The 22,035-nt window shown below is 39.3% G+C and overlaps 1 protein-coding gene across 2 annotated transcripts; it reads right to left on the reverse strand.

Annotated features, from left to right (window-relative positions):
* Nucleotides 1-7,939: 7,939 nt before the first annotated feature.
* On the reverse strand, nucleotides 7,940-17,698 carry LOC146684347 (uncharacterized). Of its 2 annotated transcripts, XM_085444014.1 has the most exons (6): nucleotides 17,524-17,698; nucleotides 15,232-15,283; nucleotides 10,324-11,366; nucleotides 9,284-9,439; nucleotides 8,953-9,048; nucleotides 7,940-8,816 (listed from the first exon to the last, which is right to left on the reverse strand). In XM_085444014.1, exons 3-6 carry the CDS (start codon nucleotides 11,356-11,358, stop codon nucleotides 8,499-8,501), a joined length of 1,605 nt encoding a protein of 534 aa, XP_085300140.1. In that variant the 5' UTR covers nucleotides 11,359-11,366; nucleotides 15,232-15,283; nucleotides 17,524-17,698; the 3' UTR covers nucleotides 7,940-8,498. The 2 variants fall into 2 exon arrangements, with proteins under 2 accessions (XP_085300140.1, XP_085300141.1); XM_085444015.1 differs by lacking the exons at nucleotides 15,232-15,283; nucleotides 17,524-17,698 and adding an exon at nucleotides 11,819-12,303.
* Nucleotides 17,699-22,035: the final 4,337 nt, after the last annotated feature.

Raw genomic sequence — 22,035 nt, forward strand, 5'->3', positions numbered from 1 at the left:
GTGAAGTCATGTCTAAGATAAAGCGGGAAAAAATACAGATTGTGTATTCATTTATCATTTATCTCAAACAGAGCATGAGAAGTTAAAGAAGTTTGGATTCACAAATACATTTTACAGCTCTTTTAAAACAGGTAACAAAAGAGGAGTTGCGGTATTGTTACACAACTCCCTACATTTTGAACTTACCAGACAAGTAAAGGATAATGAAGACAGATATGTGTTAATTCAAGGTAAAATAGAGGGCAAAATGGTAACTCTTCTTTCAGTCTACCTACAACCAAATTATGATTTGAATTTATATCACTAAGTGCAGCTCTGAAGAAAGCTAAAGAGAATCAGCTAAATGGACTTGAAAATACACTAAAAGATTTAGAAAACAGACACAAAAAGACTCAATCTGACCAGACCTTGAAACAAATTCAGAAAATTAAAAAACAAATTCTTGATATATATCAGGAAGAAGAAGAGAAAAAAATACAAATTTTTGAGACAATCATATTATGAAACGGGGCCAAGGGCAACAAAATTACTTGCTAGAAAACTTCGTAAAAAGCAAATGACGCATTCTTTATGCTCAGTCCTTGATCCCCAAACTGGGAATTACAAAGTGACCTGGAGGGAATTGACTTGGCATTCCAAACCTATTACAAAATGCTATACACAAAACCTGCACAAGCCAATACAGAAGATATAAAAATGTTTCTTAACTCATTAGATTTGCCATCAATTGGTGAGTGTCAAAAATGAATGCCTAACCAAACAGATTCAGAAAGAAGAATTGGAAATGGCCTTAAGACAGAAATACAGTAAGAGATACAGCCATCTGTAAAACACAGTGGAGGCCATGATTTGAGAGTGCATTTGAGCCAGTGGTGTTGGGAATATTGTCAAAACTGATGGAAGCATGAGCGCAGATAACCATCATCAGATTTTGATCTGCCATCTGGAAAGCATTTCAGCAGTTTCACTTTTCAGCATCACAATGATTTCACAGACACTGCCAGTGCAGTAAAAGCATACCTGGATAGAAGAACATACTGAATGGGACACTATCAGTCATGGATTGGCCTGCCCAGAGCCCAGACCTCAACATTAATGAAGCAGTGTGGGGTCATCTCGACAGAGAACAGAACAAAAGGCAGCCAACATCCAAAGAAGAGCTTTGAATGTCTTTCAAGAAGCTTGGAGAACTATTCCTGAAGACTACTGAAAGAAGTTAGAAGAAGAGAGTTCAGGCTGTATCAAAGAATAAAGGTGTTTGTAGCTAATATCGACTTTCAAGCTTGTTAAAATTGTACAAACTCTGTGTATTTCCATGTGCACTTGAAAATGTTTCAGTTGCTTGCTATTCCACATTTTACTAGCACAATTTAAAGAACTGAAGTGCAGGTTTTGATGCATTAAAGGCCAGCCATTCTGGCAAGACTCCAGGAAGTCACAGGTCCTTGAGCAGAAATTAGGCACATAATTTTAACTCAGGTATGATAGATGTGCCCCGTTTTTTCCCCAGGTTTGTGCTAAGCTAAGCTAATTGGCTGCTCGCTTTAAGAGAGATAAATATGACAGTGCCGACAATGTTTTCATTTAAAGAAGTGAAAAATGGGGTCAGCATGAGTGTAAGAAACACTAATCATTTTTATCTTGTGAGTTCAGTCAAGTGCGATACATTCCCATTTCCGATATTTTTAAACATGGCCTGAAGGATGACACAATATGAAAGCAATCAATAGATACTGCACCAGGAAACCGGGTGAAAGGAGTCTCTAGGCACTTTGTGACATGCTATATTCTGGATCAATGTGTGATTACTGTCATTATTCAGTACAGGAAGCCTAACATGATTATAGTAGTTTATATTGATTCCAGATTCTATCAAAACACACCGTTGTGCCTTCATTCTGTCCTCCTTCGCTTTAGCCTCCATTCTGGCATCTTTGTGTCAGCTGACTCAATGTTCGATCTTAAAGAGATTCATTTTTGGCCTCTCTGTGACTCTGCATTCATCTTCTCAGTGTGCTCAGCGATGTAAATCTTGCCCTGAAAGACAGCGTGGCTCTGTCCTATAAATCACCCCTCTACTGAGAATTTCGTCGTCTTTTCGCAGTTGTACAAGTAAGAACCTGCCAGGTACGGCCACATTATTGTGTTATGTTGTAAACAGTATTATGTGATGTGGCGTCATATCAGTGACACAGTTCATATTGTCTATAATGCTATTGTTAGCCACCTGTCATAAGTAACGGATAAAATTTGAACACAATGTGCTTATTTCAGTCATGTCTCCAAGTGTCTGGCCCTAATTTCTTGCTTTATTCTTAGTTGTGGCTAATTTTGTCTAAACAGCAGAAGTAGGCTAATGACTAAATCGTCAATAATTTACCCCCAAGTTTCTTTCTGCTTCTTTGAAAAAAAGCAGTGTCTGTGATACTCTTAGGAAATATAAATTTTTCCAATATTTTGTTTTATGGATTGGCCACGTTTTATATGAATCGACTGCATATTTTCACTCTCACGTGGTTCTCCTGGTTGCTTGTGCTATAAATGCCTGGCATGTATGTGTAATGCAGAGAGAGGGAGAGAGAAAAGCTCAGCTTTAAAACGCCAGGACAGTCAGGGGTTTTTATGTCAGTAATTTCATTGTTGTGTCTTTGTTGCGATCTTTTTGTTTTTTTTTCTTTTCATGACTACCTGTCACATCCACTTAGACAGAGGTGAGGTGGGGTGCTTTCTGAACCAAAGTGCCCTTCAGTCTGCTCGACCAAGTACTCCCTGGGAATAAAACCAAAACCACAGGCTTCCACTCCATGAAACAATTCTCGCTGCCACTCCTCAGAGATCTTCCACTACAATCTATTGAATTTCAAAACAGACTGGCAGAGAGACAAAAGCTGAGGCCCTGATGCAACGTGTTTATTCCGGGTAATGAAATCTAGATTGCGACGGGGTCTTTGGCCATTTAATCTATCCCCCTCCCCGCGTGATTGTCTGTGGGCTTGTCTGCACATTTAGGCTCACTTCAAAGGGGTTCATATCCTGAAAGACTGCTGACAGCTGAAGTTGCCTTTTGGGAATTTGGAGATTCCGGGCCTTCTCACACTGACCCGCCACTTGCATTGGCAAACTCAAAGCAAAGACTTACTGACAGGCTATTCTAATACCGGGACAACAGAATGGAATATGTAATGTAATCAGCACCGGTAGCAAAATTGAGTCTAATGATCTCTCATCTTTATTTCACTTGAAAGACCGGTGTGCAAGTGCTTTATCTTGTGACAAAGCACAAGTATGTAACACATGGCTGTCCGTGCAGCAGACATACAACTCCCATGTATCTTAGATCAGGCTAATGCACAAGTGCGAATGAGACGCGGCGCTCTCCAACGAACACGATGTGCGCCGACGGGCTGCAGAAGCCAAATCCAACAGGAGGAGATGATAGGGTAAATCCACACTGTGGTTCTTTTCAGCGCCGCAGTGTGTCTCCGACTGCCTAATGAGGCCTTATTAATTCAGATCAGGGTGAATGATTACCTCATCATTCCCATTCCCCAGAGAGCTTCCACTCCCTCTATACTCTGCCCAGTATTTACAGCATGGTAATACAAAAGGCCGTCTCTAACCACAAGACTTGCATTTGCCATTTTTGAGCCCGAGTCAAACAATATGGGCTACGACACACCTCTAATATGGTCAAGTTATACATGTTCCTGTGGGATGCTGCAATTACTTGGAACTATTTAAAGTCTTCATAAATCACCGGTATCTGCTTTATGTATTCTCTTTTGGAGAGGCTGAAACTCCCACTAGCAGCAGATCTCTGGCAGTAAACACAGAAAACCCTCCCCATCTCTGTGCAGAGACTAGTTGCCTAGCAATGAAGTCTCTGATTTTATGGTCTTTGAGGCTTACATACACAAGAAAATGGCAGAAAAAAAAGGATTAGATTTAGAGTACTGTAACAGCCAGACTCTCACTCTGATTTGCAATGTTATGTGGACATTATCAGGCCAGTGGTCTTTAGATAATGACCAAAAAAAGGAGTACAGACAAAAATACTGCATGACCAAAATCATAATCCTCAGTGAGTGGCACGCTGTACATTGACACTGCTCCATGGGTGACAGAACCCTCGCAGCCTTTTGACAGAGTTAATGAAATATTACACAAAAGTTAATCTCTGAGGTCAACACAGAGTTTGTTGTTAATTACATTTGCAGTAATCAAATTTAAAGCTTCATGGTGAGGAAAAGGATGGGGGTAATAACACCAGCTCAAATCATTTCCCAGATTACCTCAGTGGATGTTAACATTTCCATGACAATAGGTGTTGATTGATTGATTGATTGATTGGTTTCAGTGTGCTAAAGGATTGGCAGGAAGATTTCATGAGTCTGGCCAAGCACTGGTTTGTAGTTCAACCATCTCAAAGACCTCATATTTAAATGACCTCTTCTGGTGTGTTTAAAACAAGCTTAAAACTTTCAGCTAACGAGTTGCTGATTTTTAACTTAGTCTTAACTTGCTTGTTAAAGATGCCACAATTGGGTAATCATAATAATCTTCCAAATGAAATTGTAAAAAAAACAATGCAACCAGTCATGGTGACATAGAGAGGAATATTACTCAATCACTGTTATTACAGACAGTGACCAAAAAACTACATTTTCTAACGTTTTCTGTCAGAGCTAGTGTTGGGTAAGTTACTTTAAATTAGTAACTTAGATACATTTCTAGTTACTTCTATCAAAAGTAACTCAGTTACTTCAAGTTACTCGTTACTTTCAAAGTAACTAGTTACTAGGGAAAGTAACTTTGGTTTTACTCAGAATTCTCTTGCTAATGTGTTGCTTCCGTAACTGGATACCCAGCAAGATTGCCAGTCTTCTAGCTTGCTTACTTGCCACAAGTGCACTGTGCCACCTATCAATAGAAAGGAAAAGATAATGTGCATATTTCCACAAGAGAAATCCCACGCCTGGATCGTTGACCGCCGCCATGATTCTAGCCTGCTTTTTACATCCAACACAAAAACTGCAGTCGTGGTGGTTTCGATTGTACTCAGGACTCGGAAATTCCGCCTTCTGAATAGGAAGATGTAGGTAACACCAGACTGCAGATGAGCTGCATACAGCATACATCCTGGTGTTATTTATCTCTCAGAAACAGTTCATAACTTCCCTTCAACTCATTCATGTCACCTAAAAGGTAAACCTGTTTCTCCATCAGCTCTGATGATTCAGTAAGGACATCTCCTGGTTTCATCTTCATGTTTCCCTCTCATCAGATAACCAAACCGACATCATGACCAGCAGCTTTCACAGCTGTGGCTCCAGCAAACACCAGCTGATACTAGAAAGTAAATTCTAACAACAGCTGATCAAGCTTAAACGTGCTGCTGTTGTTTAGCGTGACCTCCGCTGGTTTCCTCTTTCTGGCGCAAAGTGGGCGATAAACAAACAAGAGAGAAAAGCCGATCAGCTGATCATTGATCAGTTTCATGATTGAAGTAGAAACAGGAGAGGGAGGGGGGAGAATGAAACTGTGTTTCTTTTCACCTCAATACGAAAACGCGCAATATTTTCTCTGAATACGAGACGATTCCGTTTTTTACGGGATGGTTGGCAACTCTAATAATTAACCTTATGAACAAAATAAAGTTCAACATCAGTAACATCATAGCACCCACCCAGCTGTATAGAAACTCTGTTATGCTAGCTAGCACGCAGTACGGAAAAAGTCAGCATAACGAAAATAAACTACACCTAAACTTGGTATCTGACCCAGATAGACTACAGGTCTTCTTACCTGAAGTTCAGTTCACCTGATACTCGGACGGGCGGCCGCTTCGGGTCTCTCCTCTTGCCTCCCCTTTCCCTCATCCACCTGCTGGCCTCCACCACTTGCTAATGTTATTGAATCTGTAGAAGCGATAGCCACCACACGAAGTAACGAATAACGAGTTCCTGGTTTTGGCATAATAACTAGTTACCATGCTCGTTACCACAATAATAACGTAGTTACTGTAACGTGTTACTTAATAACGAGTTAGTCCCAACACTGGGCAGAGCATTAGCGGTTTTTCAAAATAAACAGGTTTAAGCTAATTAATTGGTTTATACTGGGAACAGATTATGATAAAATAAATTCTATTGTTATTCTATTAAAAGCCTTCATTTTCTATGCTAGCATATGTGTCTGTGTATATAAGCACCAAGAAAAAGTTAAATTAAAAGTAACTTCTTTTTTTTTGTTGCTCTTAAAGAAAAAAGCTATTGATGTTGACTGCTGTGGATTAGCTGTATTTGAATGACCTGTGGTAACATGGTTATAGCTATATAGTTTAAATTTCAACCTTGAAAAGATAGGTTGAGATTTTGGAAGATTGAAATAATGTAGTGATTCACTAACTTTACTTTTCTCTGTCAATAATACAGAATTGATTTTTTTAGAATATTTTTTTAGTTTAGGCAATGGGGAAAGCAAAAAGGGACATTTATAATAACAATAGTTATGACATGGTATCAGTATGCATGCTACTATTCCTTTTGGCTTTTCTGCTGCTCTATACATATAATACCTTTATTAGCTTAAAAATGTTTATCATCATAAATTAGAGTTTAGGACCCACATCCAGACACAAGGAGACAGGCAATCTAAACAAAAAGCAAGCTTTGGATTTTGGCGGGTGAAAAGTCCATCAGAAAAGCAAATGGAAGCCACCACTGTCTCGAAACACTGAGAGGTGAGTGCAACAGACACTGGGGAAAAGGAAAATCAGGACTTAAATACACACAAGGTTGTTAGCGGAAGTGGACACAGAGAGGTAACGAGACATAGGTGACAATAATCAAAGACAATGAGAGAGGAAGGGAAATAAACTAAACATGAGACACTAGAGACAAAAAGAAAAGGGTTGACTCAGAAGGATAAGATGGGAGAAAAATAATGGTCTCATTTTTTCAACAAGACACTGCTCAAGAAGTCTTGTGCTTTATTCAGACAAAACTTTGCAAACTTAAGCCATCCTGCCACGTTGATTTTAGCAAGAAGAAACTTTCACCTGGCAAGACTTCCGAATACGTTTTGTTCAGTCTTGAACTTTAACATTTAACATGCCAACTGAGGCCTGTCGAGACTGAGATGTAGCTGTTGGCTTTTTTGCAGTTTCTGTGAGCATTGCTCGGTCTGACCTTGGGGTTAGTGGGAAAATTGTGATATTGTGTACACCTGAATGCTCTAGTCCAGCAAACTGCCAAAACGTCAGCTTTTATAGAAGTGCTCACACTCGCCGATGATCCTTTGATCAAGTGCAGCTGACTAGCAGCACCTGTGAGCTTACGGGCAATAGGGGTGTACTTAGTTTTTCACAGGACTGCATATGTATAAACATGCATCTTCACTCTGTATTCACATGTGAAGCTGATGATCATTGCAATAATATCGTGCTGATTCATTAATGAGTCAAAGTTATTTTTGGATCTCAAAAGGCGTTACAATAAAAGACAATGCCATCAGCAAAGAGAGAGGTTTGAGAGGAAAACAGTTAACCTACACTGAAAAAAATGTTTTGTTCAATTTACTAAATTTTTTTATGACAAGTGGTTGCACGAAATAAATTTGTTTGAATCCAGAAATATTTTTTAAGTACACAGAATTTAATTTAAGCGAGTAAAGCCAACATATATTTTTAAGCTACTTTAACTTAACTGTTGTGGATACGACTTAGTCAAATAATATTAGTAATTCCAACTAAGGTTGTGTTAAGTGTACCAGAATAATTTGTTTCCTTTAAACTTATGTCCCAAAGTTATATTCAAATCAATAAAATTGTTAATTTCTCTCTATTTCAATTAAGTAAATTTTACTTAAAAAAAAAAATATTGCTTACCCTGATTTGTAGTTTTTAATAACGCCAATAATGAAAACAACAAAATTCTTTCACATCATTTATTAATGCAAAATTTGTTGCAAACAGAATAAGAATCCACATGTAAGGGAAATTGCTGTAATTTGTATAATGCAAATTACAAAACTTTTGTCTATGAACTAATAGCTTTAAAAAGCTCTATTCAAATAAAACAGGAACAACAGACAAGAGAAATGTTAACCAATGTTTCTCTTCCTCTAACAAAGAATAAAACACTGCCAGCGGTATAAAGTATCACAATTAGAAACTGATGCATCCACAAAATAACCAAAGTTTCAGACTTGCTGTTCTGGTGAGTTAACACTGATTATAGGTCAGCAGCTATCAAGGACCGGAATAAAGAAAAATTGCTTCAGTAAACTGAATAATTACAAAGTTGCTCTTCAAGCTACTCAAATGTACCAAACGCGAAACATTCATTATTGAAAGTTAAAATGTTCAATCAAAACATAACACAGAACGTGAGAACGAATGATGGTTATACAAATGTTTCACTCCTATTCACAAGAGCACCAGTCATTGGTAATTTACATAACAAAATGTAAATGGATGTGTGGTTTTAGAAATCTTCCTATCCAGTAGCAATTTTGTTCTTCAGCCCAAGGACTTTGGGGGAGAGCTTTTCCCCATCCAATCCCATCAACACTTTCTGAATGAATTCATAATAGTGCCTCAATTCCTTGGGGTAGGCTAGGTTTAGTGCATAGATTACTCCAAGCATCAATGCACAAGCTTGGGCCGGAGATCCAATGTTGTCCATGACTATCTCCCCTTCAACAAATATTCCAATGTCATCATAATGTCCATTTTGTCCATCCTCCTTGTTGATGACATAAATGCCCATGGTGTGCTTCTTTAGGCCTCTCTGGATGTCATCTCCTTCAATGTCCTAAACATTTAATAAAAAAAGGTAAAAGAAAAACAATTAACTCTACAATTAAATTCCAATCTAGTCGTTTGTGTGTGTGTGTGTAAATATCTATCTAAGAAGTGTGTGTATAGATGACTTGCTAACAATGACTTACCAAGTACTCCCGAATAAGGCTTCCGTCCTCTTCACCAAGGTAGAGGCAAAGTGCCCTGAGAACTGCTTGCCTTTTCACTTTAACATCACTTTCAGCCTGTTTAAAGAGAGTTGCTGATTAAACCAATTTGGAAAAAAACAACAATGTCTGACATTCGCAATAAGTAAATTTTATCATAAGTCAGTTCAAACATAGTAAATAAAATTTATATATGAAAATTTCAAAATTTAGATTGCTTGGCCGGTCACCTAAAATGGCTTATTTGACTCACCAGTGACCTGCCACTTAAGACAAATTAAATCCAAATAGAATTTGCAATATTCAGATTTACCTCTTGCATGATCTGCAAGTGGTGGGCAAGTTTCTGCCCAGAAACACCGCCCTTCTTCTGGAAAACTGTCATCAGCTGAGGTGTAATTCTGTCTAACTGTGCCGCAAAGGTCGTCTCCAGTTGAAGTGTTGTAATACGCTGGAATTCAGCATTTACCTGTATCACACACACAGAGAGAAAAAAAGAAGACTGGTGCTTAATCATTGGTATGATTATTTTGTTATTTCTTCATTAAATGCTACAATGCAATTGCCATCACTTCATAAAGCATAATTAGCATATGGGTTAGTATACAGTGCATGAAGGATGTTACTACTGTTAATCAAAGAAGAAATGAATGGCATCAGTCCATTTAGCGGGTTTAAAGGGTTTTAAAAAGCAGATATTTGTCTGTTTCAGGTGGTTGGCAACACATTTTCCTGTGCTCTTTGTCCGCTGGTGGGAGTGTCTCGCCTGTGAGGTCAGCACCTCTTGGTGGTGAGAGGTCTTAGGGGTTTTAACTTGACCCATTTATTTTTTTTATCTTATGAGCAACAAAGTTTGTTCATCACATTTTTAATTTACATTTGTTTAGCACATGCTTTTAACAATCTGAGGCTAACTAAAAACTAATAGCTAAATAAAAGGTTTTAGGTTAATTCACAATTGATAATCTGATTTCACTCTATTCATTATTGAGATGATTAATCAATCATTTCAATAATCAAACTCACGATAAAATAGTTTGGGTATATGTAGTTGGTTATATGTAGTGCAAACTTACTTAAACAATCAAATATTTTTTATTTATAAGAAAAATCAAAAATTTATTTTATTCATGTTTCTACACTTTAAGTCACTTATGTTTTTCATACACAACTTGTATTTTAAGTGCTGCTCAAATAAATAGTCTGTACGGTACACAGGTCAATCACTATAAATGCCAGCCTCTTTATACCTATATTTGGGATCGTCTTAATCCAAGTGGCCCAGATTAATTAATGTATAACATAAGGAATTACTGAAAAGCAAACTCAGCAAAAAAAAAAGCATGCCTTTACCTCATTAATCTGGAAAAGTGCAGGCCACCTAGCTTTAAACTCCCCAGCGGTTGGACTTCCCTGCACCACCTCTTGTCTACGGTAGGAAAATGTTCTTGACATCTTCTGTCTTACATCTGAGGCACTGTTTCTTCGTCTGACGTCGGTCAAAAGCTCAACCCTGATGTTTTCTAGACTGTCATCCGTTTCGCCAGCTGGGTGTAATGGACAAAAATTGACCTCAGCCTTTTTAGGTTTCTTAACATTTTTGGCTGGGAGGCAATCATCACTGGATTTGTTTTTCAAAGCATTTATAGTCACTTCAGGACAGTCAATGTTGCGCATCTTTGTCCTGTAATTAGCCATCTTATATTTCAGGCTAATCATCCAGCCATAGTAACCTGTGGCAGATGGCTCTCGCAGACAAGGGAATTTTTTGATCAGTGCCCCTGCAACTTCATCTATTTGGTAATTTTGAGGATAAGCAGTAAACTGAAAAATCGCCTCAGCTAGCTTCTCTAAGATGTCAGATTTAACACCTGGAGTAATCTTGAGCCGAGTTCCAGTTTCTCTGAAGGTCTCATTTCCATGCTGAAGTTGCACCTCTACATTGAATGAAAATCGAGGAATAGTAAACTCGCGAGGCCATGCACATGATCTCAGCTCACTGTCTGACTGTGGTAGAATTATGGTGCTGTCTGAGTTGGATGAAGACGATGAGAGACTGGAGTTTCTTTGAATGCTTTCTGGACTTGCAGAGGAGTCAAGACTGCATGTGGGATACTGCTTTGACAAAGTTGCACTTGTATCCAGATTTGCCATGTACACAAGTTTGATTGTACTTCGGTCTTGAATGTCTTGCATTGATGTTATGTTCATAAACTCATTATTGAAGTCAGGATCCATGAATTGAATACGAAAGTCTCTTTCAATTCCAAATGCTTGGCAAATTGTGCTCTGAAGATCAGTCAAAGTTCTTGGCATCCCAGATGGAACGTCAAGTCTCCTAAAATCATCATCTGCCACGATGACTCTCAGCTTCAGCTGCTCTGCCATTCTTCAATCTGATTTTTAAAGACATTAGAAGAAAAAAAAAAGTTAAAATACTTTGCATTGAATAATTTTATTAGGGAGCACAAGAGTGCAGAACTGCAACACAGGTTTTACGGGTAAAAAGCAGTTTATTTAATTTTATTCTATAGCTTCATACTGGGTTTTTTTTTTGCATACGTCAGCCAGAATCCTCAAAAAGTGTCACTTTGCTTTTAGTGGTATGTGTTGCAATTCATCCTTTATCAAAATGTTTTGAGCATCATCAATGATGTTTTTTTTAAGACACATGACAACATGAGGCATGTTTGGCCAAAAGAACTCAAATGTAATGGAAAAAAAAATATTACCCTTGTGGGAAGTATCCAATCTTTATTAAAAATAAGCTAAACATTTGTGGTACCCCTCCTGTTGCCATGAAGATAACTGCAACTGAACACATGCAATTGAAGACAACATTTACTACCTTCTATATGAATGAATCTTTTAAGTATGACCATTCGCCGGCCTCCAATCCTGTAATCTGCCAAGGGGTACTGGTCTACCAAGGCACCAAGATCAACGAGGGAGATGTGTGATGTGGGAAAAAGTTCAAAACCTCTAAAATGCTCCCTATACCAGGCACCCATCTCTTTGACAATGAAGCTCAGGTTTTCCTCCACAACAACCATTTGGACAACTTCTGCAAATTCAGGCAATCCAGCAGAGCAGCCATAAACTACAATCATGCCAGGCCTGTAGTTTGTTCCATTTACAGAAGCATTCTTTGTGAGCTGAATATGGGTAATATCAGGGAATTTAATCCTCAAGTCTCGCTGTACATCATGATGCAGAATGTCAACAGAGACAGTAGAAACAGCTGAGACAGTTAGGCTCGGCCTTACAGTTGTGACAGACTCCAAGTGGTATGCCATCATGAACTGATGTTTCACTGCCAGTAGCACATTTTTAAAGCACCGTGTGTGACGAACAACCTGTTTGAAAAAACTGTGCTTTGCCTCAAACCTCATGGTCCACATGCCAACAAGTGGCCCAAAGAATTTAATCATCTGTGGATAATGCTCCACAAAATGATGTTTTGGTAACAGCTTCAGTCCTGGAAACAGCTCTTTCAACCTACATCTGTGGTCAGAGACTCTAGACTCAAGGAAAGCAATTGATTGTTCTGTGTGTACTGGTGCAACAACTAGTTCAACAATGTCCTTTAGGTCCAAAATTACCTGCCAAGCTGTTTCATCTGGAGGTACCAAGTGTCCTACCAACAATGGAAGGAATCGTAAGAGACTCCAATTTTCATGAGCATTTCCTCCAATGCTTTTGTTCTGCATGAAAGTCCTGGGAATAGCATGAGGGCGATTACTCTTGTCTGCCCATTTGTATGGAAATGTCAGAATGGACTCATTGAGGCTGTCAAGTGTAAAATATTTTTTCAAAATTAAGATATTCAGGCAGTATGCCAACTCAACTGGTAATATGCCCTCAAATATGTCATGTGCAATATCTGGAGGATATCCACTGCAAACACTGAAATGGGAGAGATGTGCAGAGAAAACACACCGTCTTTTAACACCGTGACATGGTTTTGCATTACTCTGTGCAGAACTTACATGCATTTCATGTGTCTCTTTGCTTCTCAGAGTAAACACACCTGAACTAACCTCTGTTTCTTGAATATCAGATCTTTTGGCCTCACAACATCTGCAAAAGTATTCACCTGAAAAACTCTCAATAAATCCAGAAATACTGTGTGCTCCTAAATTATCTGCTATGACACACCGTATTGTGCCCCTGACAAATTCTCCAAGATGTGCAATAAAAATCCCTTGACTTTCCAAAGTAACAAGATCACTCAACAACGGCTCTAGAATCTTTTCATATCCATATGTCTTTACATCTTCAGACTTGCAGAGTAAAGCCAGATAAATGGAAGTCAGTGATGAATGGCAAGCAGGTGGTAAATTGCTAAGAGTCCAATATATGGCACAGATTTTGTGCTTTTTACGGGAAGTGCCAAGTGGATTGCAAATCTCAAAATCGTCAATATACAAATTCAGTAAAACTCGCAATTCACCTGCTGATAAAAAACTGTTTTCTTTGAAAAACAACCCCTCCCTATAAGACCTGTAAATCACTTCTTCCCCACTTTGTTCTGTTATGCAACTACCATCCAAAACCTTAGCAAGAAGGTGGCAATCACTGAAAAGCTGCTGTAAAACCTTTAAAACTGGAACATACTGAAATGTTCTTTTATTTTTTTTTTCATCCAACACATACTCTACAGGCTCTACAACTTTAAAATTTTCCTTGTAGAAATTTTTGCGCTTAAAGGATGTTGCCAGGGGACAACCTTTACCTACTGATTTATACACAGGATTAGATGTACACAGTGCAGATGCAAGTTCTTCAATGACTGACTGGTCTATTTGCAAGCTGTGACTGTTCAATGTGTCTTGGATAACTTTTGCTGCCGTACACAAAGATGCTGTGCCCAACAAATACTGAAATTCCTCCAAAAGTTCATCAACTGCAGCACTTGGAACGTGAAAAATATTTTCTAGTTTTAATAACACTGCCGCAAGCTTTAGCTGAACTACGTCTTCATGATAATTTGATGTCTCTAAATCAACAGGCTGTTCGTCACCCCACAATTCCTCAGCATTTGAAGCAACATGCTCTGCAGTTTCAGTTGCAAAAGATCCTCTGACAATATCCTCTTTGAAGTCTACCAGCGAGTGTAAACTGTGCTTGCGACTTTTGTGTGACTTAAAGGTACTGTAAATATTTGATTTGTAGTCACAACCTTTAAACATACATGTTACTGTCTCATTGTTTTTTAAATGACGGCTAATGTGCACAAAATATTCACGCCCTGTTCCTAATTCACTACAACAACATAACTGACAGGAAAGAGTTGTAAATTTGTCAGAGTGCTCTGGGGTATTGCTATGATTCCTTGACAAGTGTGTCAGAAGTGAATTCCAAGTCTTTAAAAGACATGGACACTGAGGATATAGGCACTTAATGTGATGGCCACGCCCAAAATGACTATGTTTCAGTCTATAGTGCTTAAGAAGTTCTGATCGTCTAGAAACTTCTGCACTGCAGTCTTTACACTTCCACATAAACTGGACATACAACAAAGAGAGAAAATTTGAAACAAAAACAAAAAACACACTTAGTACGTTACACAAAGAAAACTTTAGCTGTGGTTAACCTACAAGAATGGATGCATCTTAGAAGTATGCTTGTAGGCTGTATTATCTAGAGCATTCTTTTCCCAACTCTGTTGCTTGAGGATGCCCATCCTGCATATTTTTGATGTTTCTCTGCTTCAGTGCACCCTGGCATATTAACTGTGTCAGTGACAGACTTGTGCACAACTTGAAGAAATTAGGCTAAACATTAGTTCAAATCAGTGTGGCGATGCAAGGAGGCATCTAAAACAATGCAGAACAGAGGTCTTTGAGGAACAGGGTTGGGAAACACTGATCTAGAGTGCACCTAAAATCTGATCAGGTTAGAAAGCAATACCATAACAGTGCCAATTGAACAATCAAATAAAAGGAAAAAATAAAAACTAATATGTTACAGCCAGCAACTTTCATGTTCAACTTTAAATAATTTTCTCTAAAGGATGGGAACTGTTGGCAACACATGGAATCAGTGTTCTACGCCCTAGTCTTTAAAAAAAAAAAAAACAAAAAAAAAAAACTGTACAAAATATAGAGGCATCTTTTCTTAAACTATATTAATCATATGTAATAATTGATATTAATTAATATCAATATTAATAATCACAAGAACCCTTAAGATGAGATAGATAAACTTGTCAATGCAATACTGTCGTGATAAATATGTAAGGAATTTGCATGTACTTACCAAAATAACACAGTTTCCTTGAATAAACAATAACACACAAGGGGAAGAAAATCTGCCAGAAAAGGAACACAAATACAAAAAATTAAAATGAGGACTTTAGAAAGACAAACAATTACCATTTCCAAGCCACTTCATGATACTCCCTTGTAACAAAACAAATCTTACTTGTGCCTCTGTAAAAACTACAGATGGCACGATACCACTTTTTTTTTATGTCCGATACCGATATCATAACTTTGATTATCTGCCGATGCCGATGTGAATCCGATATAGTGTATTTTATAATAAAACTGGGTTTTTAAATAAATATTTTGCTGCATTTTGTATAAGTTCATACTCAGTTTAAAAAAAACATTAAAACTATTCTGTTATACCTGTATGCAAAAAATACACTGCACCCAAAATATTTTATACTTCAGCAATACTGATCAACCTAAAAAACTTACACCATCCTCCTTACTCAGGTATTCTAAACAGCACATAGAAATATTAAACAACCTAACTAATAGGGCTGCCAACTCCCAGCAAAAATATTAGGAAACCACCCCCCACCCTCTGCCTCATAATGCTTAACTGACGTAATCGACTTTAATGCACAGAAACAATTATTTTCCTACAATAATTAGATTCAACATTTTTCTTCAATACAGTTGCAGACAGCACAGATGGTACCTTCCCAAAGGAAAAAGTGCTATATGTACTACTATTACTAGGGTATATATTAGACTTAATATTTACTACATACAATAATGGATTTCTATACATTTAACCAGATCACCACTTTGCTTGTAAGATTTAGATAATTATTTATTAAAAGCTAGACATTTTAAATGAGAATAAGAAAGAAAATTATTTATGCCCCCCTTTCCTTGTTAATGCCCTACCTGGCCCCCTGACAACACTTTGCTAGATCCGCCCCTGCACAGTTACCAGCTGTCAGCTACTTAGAAAAGGATCCTGGTGTTATTTGTCTCTCAGAAACAGTTCATAACTTCAACTCATCCATGTCACCTAAAAGGTAAACCTGTTTCTTCATTACCTGTTCAGCTCTAATGATTCAGTAAAAACATCTCCTGGTTTCACCTTCATGTTTCCTTCTCACCACATATACAAACTGATATCATGACCAGCAGCTATTACGGCTGTGCCTTCAGAAAACACAAGCGGATACTAGAAAGTAATATTAAAAAATTCTAGCAACAGCTGATCAAGCTTAAACGTGCTGCTGTTGTTTATCTGCCGTTTTCCACTTTCTAGCGCAAACTGGGCGATTAACAAACAAGAGAGGCAGGACTAGCGACAGAAAAGCCATCAGCTGATAATCGATCAGTTTCATGATTGAAGTAGCAACAGGAGAGGGAGGGGGGAGAATGAGGGAAGAAGTTTTAGCTGTTCAGCATGAAGACACCGAATAACTCTAGCTTTGTGTCTTTTTTCATTCTAGCTGAAGTACAAAACAAATCGCTTCCTTTCCCCCTCAATACAAAACTCCGACAGCCAGTCCAGCTGTGGCTCCATACATCGGTTGTTAAGCTCAACATGGAAATACTATGCAAACATAAAGAGATGAACTTACACACTTGCTTTACTTCTCTGTGTTAGTTTTCTCTGAGATTAAATGCAGCGGTTTGGAAACACGTAGCGATGTTTCAAATGCTAAACCAGACCGCTGACAGGTCTTGCACTCAACAGCGCTATCAAGTGAAGCAACTTCTTTTCTGAGTTAATTTCAGTTCTGACAAACCTCACTCTCAGTGCCTTTTGAGCTCACATTATCGGCAACCACGGAGTTATTCTCCTCCACAGTTTTCAACCATTATTTGTTTCTGCACAAAAGACGTTGTGCAACGCCAATCCTACTTATTTATTTCCTACTGCACCCCTGACTGTGCAGGTGCGTTCAGAAGCCCCCTCCCCCGCCCGACTATTCCTTAATGCCAATGTTGTGGCGGGAGGGACGATTTCTCAATTTAAAACTGCAGGCTGTCTGTACAGTGAACTTTGCAGCTAACTACAACAGAGAAATTGCCTCGTTACATAATTTGTTAGTACAAAATGTGCCACCAGAACTAAGCTAAAACCATGACAATTTAACGTAGCAGTTTTAAATTACTCTTTTAATAGAGCAGTAGCTAATAGAGCACATAGCTAGCTTGAGTCAAATCACGACAAAGTTCAGAGGTGTACAACTACTTAGACTTCTTTCTCCATGTGCACACGTCTTAAAGAGTCAACATGCTTTGACTGAGGTAAAAAAAATAAAACAAAAACGACCGGAAAAGGTTTACTTACCAAAGCTAGTCCACCTTTACACGAAGTTGTGTGATTAACTTGAGCCCGCTTGCAGCACACAAAACGTCCGCTTTCAGTCCGCGCGCAAAATGGTGGCCTGTCCTAACGCATGCGCAAAATGGCCCAGGAGGAGGCTATGAAAAACATACTTAAGCATTTTGAGCTACATTTAATTACAGTTTTTGCCCGTTGCTTGAACACCATGAACCCATGCCTAGACTAAAGTAACACAAGTTGAAGCTTTTGTTACCATACCTCAAACACATGTACCCCTACCTTAAACAAAAGCGCTGCTTTGCACCCCAGTTCCAATTATGCAACACACCTACTCCTTTATGCAACACACATGGTCCTGCATGCTACACTCCATTTCATACATAAGACACTTCGCTCACAAAATGAAATTTCAGGGTGCCATTTGGAAAACACATGTATCCAAAATACAAAACACATCGGGTAATTGCAACCACTCAAATACACGCCTGAAGGCACTTACTTGCAAAACCGAACACCAATTAGCCAACTACAAAAAGCCCTCAGCGTAGCCATTTCAAGAACTTTGCAAGCATGGATGGAGGGAGAGGAAGAGGAAGAGGTAGAGGAGGAGGAGGAGGAGGCCGAAGAGGCCATGCACGGACCCATATTTCTGATGAAATAAGAGCAACTTTGGTGGACCATGTCATCAACCATGGCCTGACTATGAGGGAAGCTGGGCAGAGAGTCCACCCACATCCGAGCCGCTTCACAGTGGCATCTGTAATACGAACATTCCGACTAAGAAAACAGGTCTGTCTTCACCTCCATACCTTCTGCTCTACTCAGATGGTTTTATAGCACTGTTCTACAGTATATCACATTACCATATCAAGTGTACGGGGTGCTAATGCTCCTTTTGCAGCCAAAGTGGCTGATTCCTTATATTGAAGTACAGTGTTGTACAGTGGATGACACAGTACATACAGTAAAGTACTGTATGAAAAATAAGCAAACCGATGACAACATGTGGTTGTATTTCTCCAGAATGACTCGAAGACCTTCTGGGGGAGGACGGCAACGCCTGTTCACACAACAGCAGGAACTTGCCGTTGTGGACCTAGTGAGGGCAGACAATGCCATCCGTCTCCACCAGCTACGACGGAAAATACTTGCAGACAGGCGAGTGTTCAGCAACATAGACCATGTGAGCATCACCACCATCAGACGCATCTTGGGTAAACACAGCATCACCATGAAGCAGCTCTACAGAGTCCCATTCGAGAGGAACAGTGACAGGGTCAAAGGACTTCGAGCTGAATATGTACGGGTACGTGTAACTGTCCCTTACATTTACAATAGAGTATTGGTGAAGTCCAGTAGCAGCTGAATATGTACCATATCAGTACCACATGGATCTATTCTGAGAGCTACACAGGTACCTGTGTGATGGGGTGAGGGTGCTGTATGTGTAGCACTGTAGTACAGGGATATGTTCCCCTTTTTTTCAGAGAATCTTGACCATGGATGGAGCTGCACAGCCTCATGAATACATTTTCATTGATGAAGCTGGATTCGACCTGAGCAAAACAAGACGACGGGGTCGTAATGTAATTGGCCAAAGGGCAATTGTGCACGTCCCAGGGCAGCGCGGGGGAAACATCACATTATGTGCCGCCATATGCCTTCGAGGGCTTCTGCACCATCATGCAATACTAGGTCCATACAATAGCCAACACATACTCACATTTCTAGATGCTCTCCATGATAGTTGTACAGAACAGACCAGATCAGCCCAGGTTTGTGGTGATATGGGATAATGTCAGTTTCCATCGGGCTGCTCTGGTCCAGGCCTGGTTCTCCAACCACAATCAATTTGAAGTGGTATACTTGCCCCCTTACTCACCATTTTTGAACCCTATAGAGGAATTTTTTTCGGCTTGGAGATGGCGAGTATATGACCGCCAACCACATGCCCACATGCCTCTTCTGCAGGCAATGGAACAGGCCTGCGGCGACATTCAGGTGACAGCAATCCATGGATGGTTTCGACATGCAAGAGGATATTTTCCCCGGTGCCTAGCGGGAGAGGACATTGCTTGCGATGTCGATGAGGTCCTGTGGCCAGACCCCAACAGACGGCGGGATCCATGAGCCCACTTATGCACAATTGTCATGGTTTTTTGTGTTTACAGTATAGTGTTTTTTCTATTGCAGTATTATTTTGTTGTTGTTGTTGTTTTTTGCTTTATCTGAATTCATGGTACTGCAATGTACAATATTGAGTAGGTCTATTTGCGTTTTTGGTTGTTTGAAAATGTGTCTCCTGTAAATGTGCCTTCTGAATAAACAATGGAAATCAAGGACTGCAGTGTTTTATATAAAGAAGACTAGTGTGTTCCCCCTGATCTGTCAGTGTTTGCATATGATGCAAGTATGTGTCATTTTGTCAACAGAGTTACATTTTGACAAAGGAATGTTAGGTTTTGACAGCAGAGTTTTGTCATGGTCCTGGGTCATTTTGACCCAGTGTTCTTAGTTTTTCTGTAGTTTTGTATTTTGTTTCTTATGTCCATTGGATTGTTTGGTTTGGTATTTGGATTCCCTCTGTGTCCATGTTTTTATTGTGGTGTTTGCTCTGGTACCGTGTTCCCATCCTATGTGTTCTGTGTTCTCCTCATCCCCTCGTATTCATCCTTCTTCTCTGCCTCTCTCTCTGCCTCTCTCTCTCCGTGCTCATCTCTGTGTACTGTGTTGTGTTTAAGGTCCACATCTTGGTGTCAGTATCGTCAGTTTCGTGTCCTCCCTGCTCGGCCATGAGTAATTGTCTTCAGCTGTGTTCCCCGTGTGTTCCCACTTCCCTCGTTACCTTCTGTGTATTTATGTCAGAGTGTCCCTTTGTTCTGTGTTGCGTCGTCCCTCTAGGTTGTGTGCATTTTCCGTGTCTTCCCAGCGCCTCAGCTTTTAGTTGCTCCCAGTATAGTTTTATATGACTTCTTATGTTCCTGTTAATAAAGACCGGCCTTTGAGTTCATCCCCGTGTGTCTAGAGCCGTGCATTTGGGTCCTCTCTTGCCTTCACACAGCCGCCGCATGACAAGTTTAGGTTTTGGGAGTAGAGTTTCAATTTGGCACAGATGTGAATGGTATATTTCCCAGTGTTGTGTCATGTGTACTTGTGTGTACAGTTTTGGCACAGAGAGCGGAGTTTTGCAAAATGTGTTCAAGCAGTGGGCAAAAACTGTAACTAAAATTAATTGGATTAAAACGCAGGGAATGTATTCTGGAGTTACTCGAATTATATATGTGGACAGGAATTACTCATTTAAATTATAAAGATATACCAAAATAAAATATGCTATATCTAAAAGGAGCCAATATCACTTTTTTCAGTGTAGCATCAATCATATCTTTTGAGTTTTCCCTTCTTCTTGCTGATGATTAAGTAAGCGAAATTAGAGCTTAATGCTCACTAAAAGACTATCGTACCGCTAAGTTCCTTTGCAGTAACAAAACAAAAGCACGCTGAAGTATCGGAGATGCTTCTCTTCTTTATCTCATCCCAGCCTATCCAGCCTCTGACGGAACGGTGAGCTTGCAACGCCAAATGACTAGAGCAGTACTGTACAGCAGATGATTTGAAAATGCACTTTATGTGACACGTACCAGAAGAGAGCGTGAGAGTGCCTGCTTTGAGAAAAGAGTCTGCTGATGTTCTCCTGCATTTTTAATTAATTTCATCCTTAAACTTCACCCCCACTGCATCTCCCACTTGCCAAAGCTCTTTAGCAAGCGAACCACTGGGAGAGATGCTCCACATAGCATGGCTCCTAAAAAAGATGGAAGATGACACAGCCCCTTTCAACTGGAACCATGTGTATGTGTGTGTGTGTGTGTGTGTGTGTGTGTGTGAGAGAGACTTGTACTTTTTGACCAGAAAATAACAGGATAATGTTCAGGTCCTACTTTTAATAGAAATCTTTTAAAATATAATTATCTCTGTATATACATGACCTCGTCTTTGGACAATCATTGGCTTTTGTATGCTTTAGTTCATTAGCTTAGCTACCAAATCTGAATGCGTTCCATTTTTGCAGACTATTTTTTCAAGCGTCAAGAGGCACATTATTCCCTCAAGAAAAATATGTCTCTTCTGTTTACTAGTTAAGAGATTGAGACATGTTTCAGAGCAGATATTGTGCCTCCTTTTCTCCTCCTTATGGTCTATTTTTGTTGGCAGCATATCTCTGTCTCTTTGAGCACAGACTTTTTGGATAATCTTCCAAAGTGTACTGTAAAGTTTTTCAATTGATTTCCTTCCTTCCAGTTGGCCTCGTTTGAAACTTCAGCAGTGTGTATGTATGTTACTCTGTGATTTAGTCACATAGAATTACCAATGGCAACCTTAAGGGGAGGAATCAAAGGGGTTATTTTTGCTTTTTTAACCAGCAGTGAGGATTTCATCTTCAAAGGTATGTCCTTGCAGTCTAGCTGAAAAAGAAGGTGATGTATGGAAACGGATCAAATTTTTAAATTCAGT

The sequence above is a fragment of the Copadichromis virginalis genome, linkage group LG20 (assembly GCF_057382275.1).
Source record: "Copadichromis virginalis isolate Kocher_CV1m ecotype Utaka linkage group LG20, C_Virginalis_male_GT1.1, whole genome shotgun sequence".
In the NCBI taxonomy this organism is placed as follows: Eukaryota; Metazoa; Chordata; class Actinopteri; order Cichliformes; family Cichlidae; genus Copadichromis; species Copadichromis virginalis.

Excerpts from the sequence above, each read along its gene's own strand:
- LOC146684347 (XM_085444014.1), bottom strand. The coding sequence starts at position 11,358 with ATGGCAGAGCAGCTGAAGCTGAGAGTCATCGTGGCAGATGATGATTTT. Across the intron at positions 9,440-10,323 it reads CACTTTTCCAGATTAATGAG|GTAAATGCTGAATTCCAGCG; the intron begins GTAAAGGCATGC and ends TGTGTGATACAG. Across the intron at positions 9,049-9,283 it reads ACTTGCAGATCATGCAAGAG|GCTGAAAGTGATGTTAAAGT; the intron begins GTAAATCTGAAT and ends CTCTTTAAACAG.